Here is an 18,361-nt window from a genome sequence, read left to right on the forward strand (position 1 = left end):
ATTAGCCCTGGCATGCTGGATATCAGCTTCTTGGCGAAATCCTGACCGATTTCAACCAAATCTTGCCCAATCAGTGCTTAGAGTTTATCACAATTTCTGTGTTTTTGTTTGTCCACCCGCTTTTTGGGGATTGATCACAGGTTCTCAATGGCATTGAGATGTGGGGAGTTTCATGGCCATGGACCCAAACTTTCAATGTTTTGTTCGCCAAGCTGCTTGGTTATCACTTTTGCTTTGTGACATGATTCTCCAATATGATGGAAAAAGCATGATGATCAGATAAATGGTTGATTTAGGTGCAATCTTTTAAGCAGCAACGGCCTTGCCTGTGAATCCCTACTGATGCAAAGCAAACATGACCACAGGTTTCCTTGGAGGTAACCTTGGTTAACGGAAGACAATGACTTCAAGCACCACCCCCTTGAAAAGCAACCAGTGTGCTTTTGTAATTCAATCAACATGACAGAGTGATATCAGCTGCCTTGTCCTTGTTAACACTTTCTCCTGAGCTAACGAGAAGATCACTGAAATTATATCAGCAGGTCATTTTATGGCAGGGCTTAAATGCAGTTGAAATAGGGTTTTTGGGATTAAGTAAATTTCAATGGAACATTTGGAATTGATCTGATAATTCTTAATAACCATCTAGAGTTAATGCAAATTGAAAAAAAAAAACCTGAAGCAGCAAACTTTGTGTCAGTCTAAAATCTTTTGGCGACCATTTCAGATACTGGCTGTGTGAAGAGTGATCAGCAACTCATCTCAATAAATTGACGCGCACCTACTATGTTGGTGAAGGTCATCAGTCTACTCTGTAACGTATGCTTTTTAGATGTCGATGTGCATCATTTTAAAATTAAGTAGAAAGTCAGCCATAGATGATTTCCACTACAGCAAGGACTACAACCAATTAGAGTACATTCACAAAACCGTATGTATTTCGCGATCCGCAAAACAATTGATCCGTAACATATGTTTGGCATCCGTTTTGCCTCCTTTTTTTTTTGTTTTCAGATCCATTGATGTCAATTGGTCCTTGAACCACATTTTGAGGCCAAGTATAGGACATGTTCTATCCTTTGCAGAACGGACATACCAATAGCATAAGGAAAACATCTGTTTGCTTTCCACATCCATATTTCCGTTCCAAAAAAGAACTAACATATCCCAATCTTGGCTGCAAATGAGGACCACGGACCTATGGAAGTCAATTATTCCACACAGAAAAAGAAAAACGGAAGCAAAATACATACAGTAGTGTGCATGCACAGAGAAAAAACAAGACAACTGCCATACATAGGAGGCACATGAACCTCTCTAAGGATGGTGGGGTGAAAGCTGGGGATCTGTTGGGATATTAAATAAGTTGCATAGACACAAACTAAAGTCCAACCTTATACTCCCCGAGGGCAAAGTGGCAGGCTGCAAGTTGGATAAGTGACCTTTGCTGCTCCAAGTTTCCTTGAGTCATCATTTGCTGTGTTGGAGAATGAGGTCCATGCAAGGCTGCCATGAGATGAAGGCTGTTAATTGCTTTCTTGTGTTGCCCCTTTAGGAAGAAAACAATATATCAAAGGAGAACCAGAAACTTCTAAAAGACAAACTGCAAGTTAAAAACAAAACAAAAAAACATTACACTTAATTTGAGGGGAAAAAAAATAAAATAAAGCACAGATGATGGAAACAAAACATGGTTTCTAGTTCACTTTCAGGTATACAAGGATTATCTAAGGAAAAGTAAAGAGCTTCTCTAAATCTACATTACTGTATCAGTCACAAATGCCTTAAAATGCAGTGCAATCTGCAGGTAACAAGTTATTAGCGCAGATGGAGCTGGGAAGATATTCGGTATGGAGTTCCGTCCTAGGGGCTCAATACCAGAAAAATAAAAAAGCATCAGTTTTATCCTAATGCATTCTGAATGGAAAGCAATCCGTTCAGGATGCATCAGGAGGTCTTCAGTTCCCTCTCTTTTACGGTATTGCATGCTGCAGCATTTTCTCCGGCCAAAATTCCAGAACACTTGCCGGAATGCCCGATTCGGCATTCATTTCCGTTAAAATGTATTAATGCCGGATCTGGTACCAAGTGTTCAAGAAATTGCCGCATTGACTAATCTGGTTTTCCGGTCTATAAAAAAATACCGGATCCGTTTTTCCAGATGACACCGGAGAGATCCAGTATTTCAATGCATTTGTCAAACAGATCCGCAAACATATGATCTCCGTTTGCATGCAGATTTCCGGATTCTTCTAACGCTAGTGTGAAAGTACCCTAAGTTCAGTTGTACACAAGGGCAGTCTTAGCAGTGATCGACAGCACCCTCGATCAAAGGGCCCGTTACTGAATTTCGGCCCATTATCAGAAGCAAGAGTTCACAGGAACGCTCATTCCAGATAACTGGCAACTATAATTGTCCCGATTTGCATCTTTCATCAGAATAAAAGATGCACAATTATCAGCAGTACTTTTGTAATCAGGGTTGAGCTGCCGATAAGCTGTTGAACGAGGGAGTGGGGGGGGGGGGACAACGTTAGCGGCAATTCATTCTCCATTTATTTTGGATAGGTCTGTGTCGATAATGAATAGAAGTGAATGAGGGAGGAACTACTGCAGTAGCATTCATTCCTCATCGGTCTGTGTAAGATGTGAACATCGATGTGTATTGTCCATAGGAGCTTGTCCGGTCTGCTGCCTGCAGATTACACTGTATTTTGTGGCGACAGGTCCTCTTTAAAAGGCAAAGGCAGCTTTGATTGCATTTTTTATTATTGCATTGTGCTATATTTGGGCTAAAAGTCTTTTCTTTGCTTTTCTGCGAGCTCATAAGCTCATTTACAGAGGACCTGTCTAGACTACTGTCAGTAACTAATGGCATTTCACATGAAACGACAACTCTTTGGCCTATTCCTATGACTCTTTGCCGTCACATTCGGATATTACCAATACCAGCTAATGAATAAATTGACAGCTGGATGCTACCAGTTGTGGGAGGAGGGGGGGGGGGGGGGGGGGGGGGGGCGGGGGTGTCCCTGCATAGTCTGACAATGTCCAATCAGTGCCAAGCTGTGCAGGGACACACCCCTATGACAAGATGAATGGTAACAATAAACTTATGATGGGAATAACAAACAGTACAACATATAGTTCGAAAAGATGCTCTAGAATTGTTACTTAATGGGGAATGGAAATAGTTACTAAACCAGATGTGTCAGGAGAGGCGACAGGTCCTCTTTAAGGGCTCAGTCAGAGGTCGGTATTTGTTTTTCAGCCTGCAATTTGCGGATCTGTAAAACATGGGTACAGGATGCGTGTACATTCCACATTTTGGAACAGCCAGCCATATGATAGAAGTGTCTGTTCTTGTCTGCAAAAACTGACATCTTCTATCTTTTTTTGCTGGGCCAAGGAACAGAAGTAGGGATGCGATCAGCACATGGTGGGTCTGCACCCGACTCGCAAAATTGCGGAACAGATGTGGACACAAATACAGTAGTAAATGTTTTACCCAAGAATAGGCATAATGCAAATGACAAATAAAGCATTAATACTTGTCCACAGCACTTAAAGGGGTTCTCCGGGAATTAAGAAAATGAAAATACTTTAATATTACTTTATTATAAATATATTCCCAAATACCTTTCATTAGCTATAATGGTTCATTTTGTCTAGGGAGAAGGGTTGCATCGGTTATTGAATTATTGATACCCAATTGATACTTTTGAACAGGTATCGATTTGATACCGGGATTTGCCATTTACCAACACTAGGCTGCACTACCGCACAGCCTAGTATCCGAGAACATGGAGCGTGCTGCTCTCAGCGCGTGCCATGTTCCCTCAGCAGCACAGTGGAGAAAGTCTCTCCTTCCCCTCTGTGCTGCTGCTGCCACCAATGAGGAGAGAGAGGAGGGACTGTCGCCACTGCGCCACGAATGATGATAGCTAAACCATTAATACAAAAACAGGAGGTGGGTTCCGGCGGCAGAAACACATAGCAGGTGCGGCACCTGAGGGGTTAACTGCCGCTGATCGCAGCTCCCTGTCATAGAGGTCGGTTGTCGGCTCTGCGATTCAGTCGTTGGTACCCACCTCCTGTATTTGTGTTAATAGTTAAAAAAACATTGGTGGTGCAGTGCACCCCCCAGTATTAAATCATTGGTGGCGCAGTGCGCCCCCAACCCCCCCAGTATTAAATAATTGGTGGCAGTAGCCACAGGGTCCTCTCCCATCCTCATTGGTGGAAGTTCCGACCGGAGCCCAGGCAGTGTAATCGCGGGGCTCCGATCGGTTACCATGGCAGCCAGGATGCTACTGAAGCCCTGGCAGCCATGGTAATCTCCCTGCTGCTGTGTGCACAAAGCAGAGGGCAGCAGGGAGAGTGTCCTAATCACCCTAATAGAGCTCTGGACTGTTCGATTATGGGCCGGACGTTCCATAAAATGGGAATTGCACGTGGCTTTTTGGGCGTTTTATTTTTTTCGCGTGGTATCGAGTATCGCCATACTTTTTTACGATCCAAATCGAATCTAAATTTTGGTATTGTGACAACACTTCTAGGGAGCAATCATTAAGAGAAATAAAATGGCCGCCGTCCTATTAGCACACACAAAACCTGTCCTAACCACACAGCAGGACAAGTTACTTCCGGACACTGAGGTAAAGAGCTGCCTCATCCTCCTCTCCTACTTGTCAGGGATTATGATCCTGAATACAGATAAGATCTTCAGCTGAAGATCTGTAGGAATGGAGTTTATGAGGAGGCATGAAGTGCAGAGGACAGACTGTGGTAATGGAGACTGCATACAAGTGCTGCTGCTCATTATCTACACCCCCACTATCCTCTCTGTAATTCATGTCTCCTAATGAACTCCATTCCTACAGAGATTCATCTGAAGATCATATTAAACTGTATTCAGGATCATAATCCCTGACAAGTAAGAGAGGAAGTTGGGGCAGCTCTTTAACTTGTCCTCCTGTGTAATTAGGCCAGGTTTTGTGTGGACTAGTAGGACGGCGGACATTTTATTTTTCCTAATGATTGCTCCCAGGACAAACCGAGCCATTATAACTAATGAAAGGTATTTGGGGATATATTTATAATGAAGTAATATTCAAGTATTTTCATTTTCTCAATTCCAGAGAACCCCTTTAAGATAAGCCTATAGGGAAAACTGATATACTGGGGTAGATTTACTAAGAATGTGATGCAAACAATAATGAGTGCAAACAAAGACCAGACACTCTGAAAAGATTAATCTCTGTGGTTAATGGACTAAGTAGAATTTAACTTACACAGACGAAAAAGTGCTTACCTGATAAATGACCATATCTGTGAGGAATATCCTTAACCACAACCAAGTGTCTGTCTTCCACGGTAGACAAATTCTGGAGAACTCTACATTTATGGAGTGGAGAACAGATATAATTTGCAAAGGTTACAAAAAGTAGAAAAATAGAGTAAAAGGTGTCTGCGTGTACGATGATTTTAAGTTTTTATTAACTCTTTCTGGGGGGAATAGGGGGGGAAAAAAAACACAATTAGACTTACCGGTAATTCTGTTTCCTTGAATCCACCATGACGGCTACAGGTGAGACCTAACAGATTATACGGTGGGGGGGGGGGGAATACTGCTTGCAGAACTTGTCTAAAGGCCAGATATGTAGAAGCAGAGATATTTAGACAATAATGTCTTACGAATGTATTGATACTAGACCATGTAGAGGCCTTACATATCTGATCCAGAGATACACCAGCTTTCTCCTCCCATGAAGAAGCCATAGCTCTGGTGGAGTGGGCTTTTATTCTAGTAGGACCAGTGAGACCCATTAGGGAATAACAACATGATATAGTGGATTTTATCCAGTGACCTATGGATGCTTTGGAAAGCCTCTTCCCCTTTTTGCGTCCTGCAAACTGAATCAATAGATTGTCATCTTTCCTAAAAGCTCTACGGTAGCGGCCGCCAGGTAATAGTCTCCCTCACGTCTAAAAGATGAAATTGTTCTCCTGTGGGGCTTTTTGGGTCACTACAGAAAGATGGCAAGACTATTTCCTGGTCCCTATGGAAGTTTGAAACCACCTTAGGAAGGAACCCTGGATCCAATTTTAGAACTATCCTTTCGGAAAAAACAAAGATAAGGTTCTCTGCATGAAAGGGCTTGGATTTCTCCCAGGCATCTAGCTGATGTTATGGCTATTAAAGCAGTCTTAAAGGAGAGGTGCTTAATGGAAATGTCTGAAATGGAAGCAAAAGGTTCTCTTGTCAACCCATTTAGGACTAAGTTTAAATCCCATTGAGAAACCTTAGGATTTAATGATGGTCCAAGTCTGGATGCTACTCTTATGAACCTTCTAACACATCTATGATCAGCTAGATTTGTATCATAGAATGCACCTAGAGTGGAGATCTGGACCTTTAACCTAAGTTTACACTTGAGCGTTTTACAGCGTGTTCCTACGCGCTGTAAAACGCGCAACACATGAAAACCAATGCTTCCCTATGGGGCTGGTTCAGATTTTCGCGTTTTACAGCGCGTTTGAACGCGCTGTAAAACGCCTGACGCTCAAACAAGTACAGGAGCTTTTTTTGGCGCGTTTGACGCGCGTTTGGGCCATAGACTCTTTGGACAACACTGCTGTCAATCACCCAAACGCGCGTCAAACGCGCGTTTACTATTACAAAAAACGCGCATAAAAACGCGCGACAAAAACGCGCATAGAAACGCGCGTTTGAGAAACGCTTAGGTGTGAAAGCAGGGTAAGGGTACTTGGCCTAAGACTTGGGTTTAGCCCTTTCTGAAGAAAATCTAAAATCTTTTGAATACATGGGGAGGATATATTTGGAGAGTCTTCCCCCAACCAACTACAGTACTACTTCCAGATTTATAGGTAGATAGCTGAAGTAATCTTCCTTTCTACTGGCCATTAATGTACATATAACTTTGAGAGTCCCTTACTCCTTAAGATCTCGCTCTCGGGATCCAGGCTGACAGTTTGAAAATACCTCTATAAGGGTATTAACCAAGGATCCTCCAGTGCCATTTTCTTTAGAATGGAGAACCAGCTTCTTCTGGGTCAGTAGGGGGTTATAAATATCACCATTACTGGGTCTGTTAGAATTTTCTGTAGAACACGAGGAATTAGAGCCCAAGGAGGGACGGTGTATGCTAGATCTCATGTCCATTTTATGGAAAAAGCATCTACTGCCCATGGCCTCTCTCTGGGATCTAAGGAGTAAAAACGCTTGACTTTTTATTTATTTTTTTGAGGCGAACAGGTCTATTTGCGGTAAGCCCCATTTGGCAGATATTTCTTGAAAGATTCGTGGATTTAAAAATCATTCCCCTGGGTCTAGGGTTTTTCTGCTCAAGAAATCTGCCTCTAAAATTTCTGATACCGAGATGAACCGCTGTAAAGTATAGGACATTTTTTTTCTGCCCAGAATTTTTTTTTTCCCTCTACAGATCTCAAACTTGGGGACCTTGTTACACCCCCCCCCCCCCCGATGGTTTAAATAGGCGACAGCTATTGTACTGTCTGAAAATATTTTTAGATGTTTTTTGCTTAGAAGACCTTGAGTCACCTTTAGGCCCCTTGCAGACGAGCCTTAGCGGATTAGGTCTGGATGCATCGCGAATGCTTTCAGTGAAAAATGCGAGATTTTGCAAGCAAAGTCATTCAGTTTTGTATGCGATCGCGTTCAGTTTTTATCGTGCGGGTGCAATGCGATTTAATGCGTTTTGCACGCGCGTGATAAAAAAACTAAAAAAGGTATACAAACATCTCTTAGCAACCATCCGTGAAAAACGCAAGCAAGTGCGGATGCGTTTTTTTCACGCAGCCCCATTCCCTTCTATGGGGCCAGTGTTGGGTGAAAAAAAGCTAAATATAGAACATGCTGCAGTTTTCATACCAAGCACAAGTGATGCGTGAAAACCAACGCACATGTACACAGACCCATTGAAATGAATGGGTCCGGATTCAGTGTGTTCGCATCAGGCATTGCACCCACGTGGAATACTCGCTCGTCTGCAAAGGGGTCTTAGAGTCTCCCAGACCACTCGCAACTCTCTGTAATTTCAGGATCTGTTTTTTATCTTTTCTGACCACCTTTCCTGCCAGGTTGAGGAGGCTTCTTTTGCTCCCCAACCTACATGCTTGCGTCTGTCACAATCCGTATCTCTGGGTCTTTCAGCTAGATGACGCCCTTTGATAGATCTATATTTTTCTTCCATGAATTTAGATCAGACTCTGTATGGAATGACTATCTTTCTGTCTAGGGATGACAGTTTTTTGTTCCAACTCCCTAGGATCCAGGTTTGCCTAAGGCCTCATGCACACGACAGTATTTTTTCACGGTCCGCAAAACGGGGTTCCGTTGGTCCGTGATAGTTTTTTCGTCCGTGGGTCTTCCTTGATTTTTGGAGGATCCACGGACATGAAAAAAAAAAAAAAGTAGTTTTGGTGTCCGCCTGGCCGTGCAGAGCCAAACGGATCCGTCCTGAATTACAATGCAAGTCAATGGGGATGGATCCGTTTGACGTTGACACAATATGGTGGAATTGCAAACGGATCCATCCCCATTGACTTTCAATGTAAAGTCAGGAGTCCCTTTTATACCATCGGATCGGAGTTTTCTCCAATCCGATGGTATATTTTAACTTGAAGCGTCCCCATCACCATGGGAACGCCTCTATGTTAGAATATACCATCGGATTTGAGTTACATTGTGAAAACTCATATCTGACAGTATATTCTAACACAGAGGCGTTCCCATGGTGATGGGGACGCTTCTAGTTAGAATATACTGAAAAACTGTGTACATGACTGCCCCCTGCGTATCATATCCCCCTGTAAGAGATCAGGGGCTGCCAGGCAGCAGGGGGCAGACCCCCCTCCCTCCCCAGTTTGAATATCATTGGTGGCCAGTGTGCGGCCCCCCCTCCCTCCCTCCATTGCATTTAACTCATTGGTGGCACAGTGCGCATACCGAGTCCAACATTACTCCCAGAAACTTTCTGTTGGATGATGGGATTAGGTAGGACTTTTTTATGTTTATTAACCACAGGATGGATTTCACAGGCTGTCATGGAAGGCAGCCACGCTGCCTAAGTAAGGCCTAAGTAAGGCATCAGGCTGCCTTCCCTGCCATCGGGTCCCCGTCACAGCAGTGCGGGGACCCGATGGAAGCCCCCTCCCTCTCCACATAGCGGCACGTGCCGCTGTCAGCACTGACCGCGGCAAATCAAGGGTTAATGCGCCGGCATCAGAGTTTTCACCGATGCGGGCGCATACAGCAGTGGTCCGGCTATCAGTGACTTCCGGACCCTGCCACTGATCGGGCGGGCGCAGCACCTGCCCGATCAACGCGCCGTAATAGTACTGCGCTGGGCGGCAACTCACGTCCCGCTGCGTCATACTATTACGGCGCTGGGCGGGAAGGGGTTAAAGGAAAATAAAAAAAGAACAAAATTATAAAACTAAAACTCTTCACCTTCCTTTTGGGAGGCCTCTGTGTAATGCCCCCGTAGTCACAGGAAACAGTGAAGGGAGAAAGTGGGTGGGGGCTTTTAAACTCTCTTTGTGCATTTCTGCCCGTACAGAGGTCAATGGGTCAATCTACTCTGTAGCCGTTATGGTGGATGAAATGGAAAAATCAGCAATTCTCATGAACTAAGTTGCCGTTCACTTTGCACATAAATAACATGTTACTTTATTCTATGGGTTAGTACGATTATGGCACTGGGAGGCTGGAACAGACTGATCATGGTTTTACTGCAATACTTGTCAGTACTGAACGACGGAATGCCTATTAGGTTTCGGTAGGCAGCTGACCATAGGCCATTTTCAAGGGCCCTTTACACAGGCTGAGAATACGCCAGATAATTGCCAAGTTCATAGCAACGCTCGTTGGAAATTATCTGGCGCTTTACAGGTGCCGCCGATGAACAGGCAAAACACTGGTTCGGCAGGTAATTGGATCATGTGTATAGGCAGCTAAAGTGTCGTTTGGCGGCAGCAGATTGTGTTGTGTAAAGAACAAGTCCGTATGGGGATGAGCGACAGCATTAGCAATTGTTGCTCCCCATACTGTGGAGGAGACCGCTGCATGTAAATGCAGCAGTCTTCGTTGACAAGCAGGTGATTGCCGGGAAGGAACACTTCCTTCTGACAATCGCCTGCAAAATGTCCCAGTGTAAAGGGGCCTTCAGACCCCCTTGGCTGGTATCACAAGCCAACTGTACCCTGTAATGATGTTGGAGGGGACATTAGGTGTGACAACACAACTGTCGAACCTCTTAGATGCTGTGGTGGCTGTTGAGAGCAGGCATCTAAGGGCTTAACGGTGCCAACTGCTACTTACATTACCTCACTACCCACTACTTGTGGCTGGTAGGTAGAAGGGTGGGTTCTAGTACCACTACTCAGGGGGGCAGTTACACTGCTTTTCCATGTGTTAATGGGAAGTGGCACTTTGATTAGGACAAAAAAAAAAAAGGCACGGCAGTAATGGAAACTGAAGAACTGGGCCACTGGTACCAGTGTGTGAAGCAGAAGTGAGGAGATTGGTACGATACGTTAAGTTTTCGGTTTTACCTTTGTCAAGAGCTTCTGAAGAATGCAGAAGATCCCAGCATTCTCTTGCAGTTTTAAAGCTCTCCAAGACTTCGTTAGGGTTAGCAAGATCATTCTTGTTAACAATCACATGACGATTTCGACCTTTTCCTGAGAGGTCTTCATCATCTGAACTCTAAAGAATACAATAAATATGTTTAACGTGAACATGTTCCCACATAGATTATATGAGATGACTTCTAGGTGAAAAAGCAGGGCAGCCAATATACTCTTTCCCCAGGGACCCATCGTCTCAGAGTTGCTAAGGGGAGCCCCATATCAGCCACCTTGCTGCTGCCTGCCGCTGTGTGAACAGGTGTTCAAGGCAAGAGCTAGTCAACAGGATACTGACAGGGGCTACAGGACAGAACAGCTTTAATGTGAATAGGGCTGTACAGTAGGCGCCCAGAAAGGAATTTCATTGGTGGGCCCTAGGCACCCCTGTCCAACACTGGATTATATAACAGTTTAATGTCTATGAAAGACCACAAAAATGACAGAAACACCTAAATATTGCTTTAACCAAACAAAATACAGCGATGCCTTTGAAGCAACCATCCAAAATTGCATTGTAAAGGGGAGTAGTCCTAAGGGTACTGTCACACTTGCGGCAGAGAGATCCGGCAAGCAGTTCCGTCACCGGAACTACCTGCCGGATCAGGCAAAATGTATGCCAACTGATGGCATTAGTAAGACTGATCAGGATCCTTATAAGTCTTAAAAATGCCTGATCAGTCGAAAAAATGCATTGAAATGCCGGATCCGTCTTTCCGGTGTCATCCGGCAATAATTTTTTTAACCTTTTTTTAAGTCTGCGCATGCGCAGACAGAAAGGACAGATCCTGCATTCTGAATGCCGGATCCGGCACTAATACATTCCTATGGGAAAAAATGCCGGATCCGGCATTCAGGCAAATCTTCATTTTTTTTCACCGGAGATAAAACCGTAGCATGCTGAGGTTTTATATTTTGCCTGATCAGTCAAAATGACTGAACTGAAGACATTCTGATGCAAAGTGAATGGATTACTCTCCATTCAGAATGCATGGGGATAAAACTGATCAGTTATTTTCCGGTATAGAACCCCTGTGACGGAACTCTATGCCGGAAAAGAAAAACGCAAGTGTGAAAGTACCCTTAGTAAGATGGTCAGTATGCCTAATATATGGCAAAACTGAAAATCTGGTCTGGATAAGAGGTGTCTGCTCAAAGAGGTGGGTTTTTACAGAGGGTTCACTGTATGTATTTCTTATTCACTACAGTTTTAGAGTTGAAGCTGGTTGAAAACATGCTTTTCATCTAAACTATTCTCAGCAATTGTTTTCAGTGTGCTTAGTTCATACGGAAATAAAATGCAAACAAAGTAAATTAAAATTACCATGGTTTTCTCCCTGCTGTCTGCGAGTTTCCTCCTTTTGTGCAAGTGCTTTCCAGAATTAATCTCAACTTCACTGAAAACGTTTGAGGTGTCCTCCAGGAGGACAATGGGAACTTGGCTGGGAGTGTTTGGTCCTTGAAAACATAAGTAAATATAACAGTATTACTTTCTGAATCAGTTAGGAGTCCCATCCTTTCCATCCCTCTTAGAATACATAATTAAAGGGGTATTCCAGTTGGTAGAAGTTATCCCCCATCCAAAAGGATAGAGGGATAAACATTACATGGGTGGGGGTCCTACTGCTGAGACCCCCACCGGTCATGAGAATGGGGCCCGTATCCCCTGCAGACCCCATGAAATGAATGGAGTGCCCAGTTGCACTTGTGTGTGGCCTCCCCATTCATTTCTATGGGAGTTCTGAAGATAGCCACATGTGTGAATGGCTGCTTCGTTCATTTCAGGGGGGGCTGCAGGAGATACAGGGTTTCCATTCTTGGGATCGATGGGGGTCCCAGCATGGAGCTGCTGCCATCTCCATGCAGTAAATGTATGGCCGTACATTTACTGCATGGAGTGTGAAGGGGTTAATGAGCAGACAAGTTTTGTGAGCAAAACCGTCCTCACTTTATTTGCTGGACTACCAAAATAATTTATGGTGACTGATATTCTACATGAGCCCTAGGGGTCATTATTAACTTTTTGTTAGAGATCTTTTCCCTTTAAGCTTTATTTAGGAAAAACTGCAAAAAAATAAAATCATAAATGTATTCTTGAAATATGCAAACTGACAAAAATAAATTAAAATGGGTTCCCTATTTTTGGGTCCTTTTGATATAATAATAAAAAATAAAATAAAATTATTATTAATAATAATAAAAAATAATAATAATAATAATAGTTACACTTGCATGGGACGACAATGGAGGCAGTTTCAGTCTGCATGGGTATTTTAGTATTTTTTCTCACTTGTATTTTATTATACATTTTTTAGTATTTTTGCCCTGTAAGACACACTCCCCCCCCCCCAAAAAAAAAATTGGGGGAAAAATGTCAATGCGTCTTATAGGACAAACACTAATGAGCGCTTCCATTACCCTGGGTTCAGACCTGAGCGTTCTGAAACGAGCGCTCTGTATGCGCGATTGTACAGGCGTTTACAATCGCGCATACAGAGACAGGCGTGCACACATTGTCGCGCGTTCCCGAATATCTATGTGCGGGAACGCGTGACAAACGCCCCAAAAAAAGCTCAAGAACTTGTTTGAGCGTCGGGCGTTTTACAGCGCGATCGTACGCGCTGTAAAACGCCCAGGTGAGAACCATTCCCATAGGGAAGCATTGGTTTCTCCTTGTTGAGCGTTTTACAGCGCGTAGGAACGCGCTGTAAACTTAGGGTTATGGACGTGCTTATTCGTACAGTAGGAATAGGGAGTGGTGTCAGGTTCCAGCACAGCGCGGCAGGAAAAAGTGCTGGATCTCAGGAGCAGCAGGAGAGTTGAGCTGATTTATTTTTTTGTCTGATTTGAGGTCTGTTTGGGGGTCTGATCTGAGGTCTTTTTGGGGAACTGAGCTAAGATCTAATTAACATTTGGGAGTGAGATGTGAGAAAAAATATTTTTTTCTTATTTTCCTCCTCTAAAATCTAGGTGTGCCTTATAGAGAGAAAAACAAAATATGCCCTTAAAAAACCTCTGGGGAGGGGGAACAATTTTTTTTATTTTGCACTTTTCAACTTTAAAGGGTTCATTCCAGTTATGATACTTTTTCTTAATATGCAAATTAGGCCTTTAATGCAATGAGGGAGCCTCCATTGCTCTTGTTGCACCCAAGCTCCACTCCTTTTTTCTGTCTTCTTCTTGGGGTTCCCGGCTGTCACATACAGCCAGGGACCTGACCTGCTCTTGAAATAACTAATCTTGCGCCATACACATACAGTGCCTTGGATTAAAGCTCCTGTACATGTACGATGTATGGTCATTATCAGGGTACAGTAACATATATAAAGCACACACCTTGGAAGAGGGAAGGCTGAATAGCACTGATGTACTGGAAGACGCTTTTGAAAAATATCAGCATAGTGGAGTACACAACCTGATTCTTATATTTTGCATGAGCTTCATTGTCAAAATTGCTGATGTAACGACAGAGTTCCTTGACGCGATTAAAAAGGTCATTAAAAGTCCTACATAGAAAAATACAACACACAAATTATCCCACAAAACCTTCCAATAGCTTCAATAATACAAAGGCAAATAGGAATGATAGAGTACGTAAAAGTGGATTTACAGGGAGTAACCAGCAGTTTTGGACAGCACTAGGTAGGGGCTGGGGAGAGCACTAAAGTACTACCTATGGTGGAGTTTTATAGTTAGGAATGGTGAGAGCATGAACTTTTATTCTGCCAGGTTCTACTCCTGGAACTGCCCAGGGAAGGGCTTTACTGTGAAGTGCCCTCTGCTTCACCGCGCTTCTCCTGCCGAGTGACTGCTGTAGTGGTCTCTTGGTCGGATGCTACAGCTGCCTCATAGAACAGAGATCAGCTGTGAAGCAGCTCAGTGTAGATAGCACTTTTATTATTTAGTTTATGCACTTATATAGCGCTACTATATTCTGCAGCGCTTTACAGACATTAGCATCAAGCTGTCCCACTTCACAATGAAGCTCCATTTCCAGTCCACCTGAAGAAGCAGTGCAGGGCAGAATAAAATTCCATATTTACACTACTCCTGAAAATAAAAGCTTGGCAAAAGGTGTGTTTGTCCTGCTCTTCCTAGCCCCTTACCTAGCACTGTCAGCAGTTTGGCATGGTCAAAACTGCTGACAGACTTAAAGGGAACCCGTCAGCGGCAAAAGCCATCCCAAACCAGAAGTACCTTCAAGTAGCCGGCAGCGAGTTTCGAATGATGATTTTCTTACTGCATTCTGATGAGGCACAAGTATGAAAAACGTTATTTTATCCTCCGTCCACGCAATTTTCCAGTCAGGCTTGAAGTCAAGGGGGCAGCGGCCTCTTTGCTTCAAGTCAAGGTGACCGCGCTCCCTTCCCATTCCCTTCTCCTGTGACTGACAGCCGGCTGTTTGGCAAAGCCAGCTGGCTGTAGGGGCATAAGCGCCGTCAGTCACAGCGAAGGGGCAGGGAAGGGGGCGCGGTCACCTTGACTTGAAGCAAGAAGGCCACTGCCCCCTTGACTTCAAGCCTGACTGGAAGAAAGCACAGACAAAGGATAAAAGAACGTTTTTCATACTTCTGCCTCATCAGAATGCAGTAAGAAAATCATCATTTGAAACTCACTGCCGTCTACTTAAAGGTACTGCTGGCGGTTTGGGATGGCTTTTGCCACTGACAGGTTCCCTTTAAAAGCGCTCCATACAACAGTGACGCGCTATATATTCTGAAGAAACAACTGTTTTTCTATATCATCAGTTATTATGGAGCAAGAAATGAGAGAATTAATATGATTAGCACATTATACATTCCAACCTGGTTCCCTTATCCATCTGCCATTCACATCGCATGCCAACCACAGATATGATTTTAAAAAGTCGATCCCAAGGGTCCAGTATCTGTGAAGATTTCTCTGTCAGACCCTCGATGATGTACTTCTGGGAGGTTCGTTTGGTAGGCGACAGTAAATCAGATGTATCCTGTGTACCTGAGAATGAAGGAACGTAACATCATAACGCAGTCAAACATATAAAATGTTCTAAAGCAGACATCTAAAATAAGTGGAAATGAGCGTAAACAATTACCAAACTGCATTTCACAGTAAATAAGTAACATTTAGAGAATTCAGTCCTTTATACCTTGATGCTGGGCATCTGTCTGTGGCGATCGCGTCACATAATTGATATAGAATTCTGCAGCTTTGTTCAGGTATTTGTATAACAGGCTGGAGGGTAAGCGGACATCCAGGTTGTTAATAATAAGAGGGAGAACATCACACACTAAAAAAAATAATAAATAAAAAAGAAGTTAAAGCAGACCTGTACCTCTCCTGACATGTCCGTTAAATCAATAAAGGAATTCGCTTTTTTTTTGGGTGCTGTTCTATCCACGTTTTTTCTGTTTTGGTAATTAGTTACATCCCCCTTGTAACAGCTGTACAGCATCTATTCTTATGACTATCTGGTGCCATCCCTTTATTATTCCTTCTAGTTACAAAGAGCTGAGGGGAGACTTTTTTTTTTTGCAGAATGAGTTGTAATTTTCAGTGGTGATGAAACAGCAATTTTGGCACCCCCCCCCCCCCCCCCCCACAATGTTCACTGCATGGGATAAATAGTGTGATCATTTTTTACTGTATTGCTTGTTACAAGTGTGGCAATACCAATTATGTACAGGTTTTTTTGTCTTAGAAATGCATTTAATTACATAAAGTATAATTTTTTTTAAAAAATCTCCCTTTTTCATTTTTCAAAACACAGTGAGTAATGTGTGAGATTCTGTTTCTCAACGTAAAACATTGCAAAACTTCTGTATTGTAGGGCATTATAGCAGCAAAAAGGCCAAAGGCAGGCTGAATAGTAATCTGTACATGGCAGCATGGGAGGGCCACTATTAGGCTACAGCATCCCTCAGCACCCTAAAATTGCAGACTGGGAGACAATGGGTCATTTATGAGGTCATTTATCAAACTGCCCACAGCAACCAATCAGATTGCACCATTCATTTTCCAAAGGAGCTGTCAGAAATGAAAGGTGGAATCTGATTGGTTGCGATGGGCAAATAAGCCAGTTCTACCCAAATGAGTTTAAATGACCAGGATCCAGATTATCTCCAGTGGTTGCAGTTAGCGCAGGGTGCCAGCAAGTGGTTGCACAGGGCCTTACCAGTATGCTAGTTTACACTAATGTAATATTGGGGCACAGGGCAGGAAGGGATTAGGCAGCAACCCCATTTTCAGATATTTGATGATGTACTAGTTATATTTTATGCCATTGCATTTACCAAACAATTTCCTGAAACAGTTTACAGGGGATTCCTGGTCTTCCAGACTCTCAGCTTCCAACAAGGTTTCACCCAAGCTAACCTGTCAAAGAGAAAAAGACAGAACGGACACTCTAAGGTGTGAACATGGAAAAGTCAAGCAGGCGCCCCCCTCTACTATGTTAATGCAACAGCAGCACCACTATACCTTGTGCTGCAAAGGATGGATACTAATGTTATATTGTGGATCCTACATTTCTACACCCCAGTTGGCCCCATTAGCCGACAGGCACCATATCAGATGCTGTGTCTAAGGCCTCATGCACACAACAGTATTTTTTTGCGGTCCGCAAAAAGGGGTTCCGTTGTTCCGTGATCCGTGTCAGTTTTTGTTTCCGTGTGTCTTCCTTTATTTTTGGAGGATCTCCAAACATGAAGGAAAGTAAAAAAAAAAAAAATCTAAGTTTAGTTTGCCATGCAAATGATAGGAAAAAAAAACGGACACGGACGACAATCTTGTGTGCATCCGTGTTTTTTCACGGACCCATTGACTTGAATGGGTCCGCAAACCGTTGTCCGTGAAAAAAAAAAAAAAATAGGACAGGTCATTTTTTTTCACCGACTGGAAACACAGATGACAAACGGTGCATTAGCAGAGTTTTCCACGGACCCATTGAAAGTCAATGGGTCCGCAGAAAATCACGGAAAACGGAACAACGGACACGGGACACAACAACGGTCGTGTGCATGAGGCCTAAGGATGTGGCTTTTTGTAGTGTACATTCTCTTTTTTCTTCTCTAAATACTGATGACCTATCCTCAGGTCATCAATAACAGATCAGATTAGAGGGGGGCCGACTCCCAGAGTGTGTGCGACTTTTTGATCACATTTTACAACTTTTTTGGGTAAGCGAAGAGATGGGAGAAAAAAAAAAAGGCAAATTGCCCATTTTTATCTCCCCCCCCCCATTCGCCGTATTAAAAAAAATCTTTTTATATTTTAATAGTACGGGCGTTTTCAGATGCTTTGATGCCCATGATTTTTTTGTTATTTATAGATTTTTTTTTTATAAAAAAGGTACTATTTTGTCATTTATGTATTTTTATTAATTTATTTTACTATATAATGGTTTTGCAGCTCATGTTTGAGGCTACAAAGCTTTATTTTTTTTATTTTGATTCTGAACCATCATGGTTCTTATAGATCAATGATGAGAGCACAATTGCTCACTTCTTATGTTGGCATGCCACCTGCTGACCAAAATAAGAATTGCAGCTTCAATACCCTGGAGAGACCCAGCTGTGTTGAAACCAATTACCGGCATCCTCATTGGCCACAGATGATGTCAGTAAGAAGCACCACGATCACGACAGCTAAAAGGTTTTACAGACAATAATGCAGATCGCAGTCATTAGCCACGCGTCTCTGCTGTTTGAAG

General features: G+C 43.2%; 1 protein-coding gene across 2 annotated transcripts in view; it reads right to left on the reverse strand.

The window, feature by feature from the left end:
- Nucleotides 1-18,361, reverse strand: part of INTS10 (integrator complex subunit 10) — a 57,862-nt gene that overhangs the window by 24,648 nt on the left and 14,853 nt on the right. For both annotated transcript variants that reach the window (XM_044305029.1, XM_044305026.1), the window contains exons 5-12: nt 16,944-17,025; nt 15,800-15,940; nt 15,477-15,648; nt 14,008-14,177; nt 11,996-12,129; nt 10,600-10,753; nt 5,315-5,397; nt 1,394-1,549 (exon numbers count right to left, since the gene is read on the reverse strand). In XM_044305029.1, coding sequence (XP_044160964.1) covers nt 1,394-1,549; nt 5,315-5,397; nt 10,600-10,753; nt 11,996-12,129; nt 14,008-14,177; nt 15,477-15,648; nt 15,800-15,940; nt 16,944-17,025 — 1,092 coding nt within the window. The remainder of the gene's footprint in view (nt 1-1,393; nt 1,550-5,314; nt 5,398-10,599; nt 10,754-11,995; nt 12,130-14,007; nt 14,178-15,476; nt 15,649-15,799; nt 15,941-16,943; nt 17,026-18,361) is intronic.

The sequence above is a fragment of the Bufo gargarizans genome, chromosome 1 (assembly GCF_014858855.1).
Source record: "Bufo gargarizans isolate SCDJY-AF-19 chromosome 1, ASM1485885v1, whole genome shotgun sequence".
In the NCBI taxonomy this organism is placed as follows: domain Eukaryota; kingdom Metazoa; phylum Chordata; class Amphibia; order Anura; family Bufonidae; genus Bufo; species Bufo gargarizans.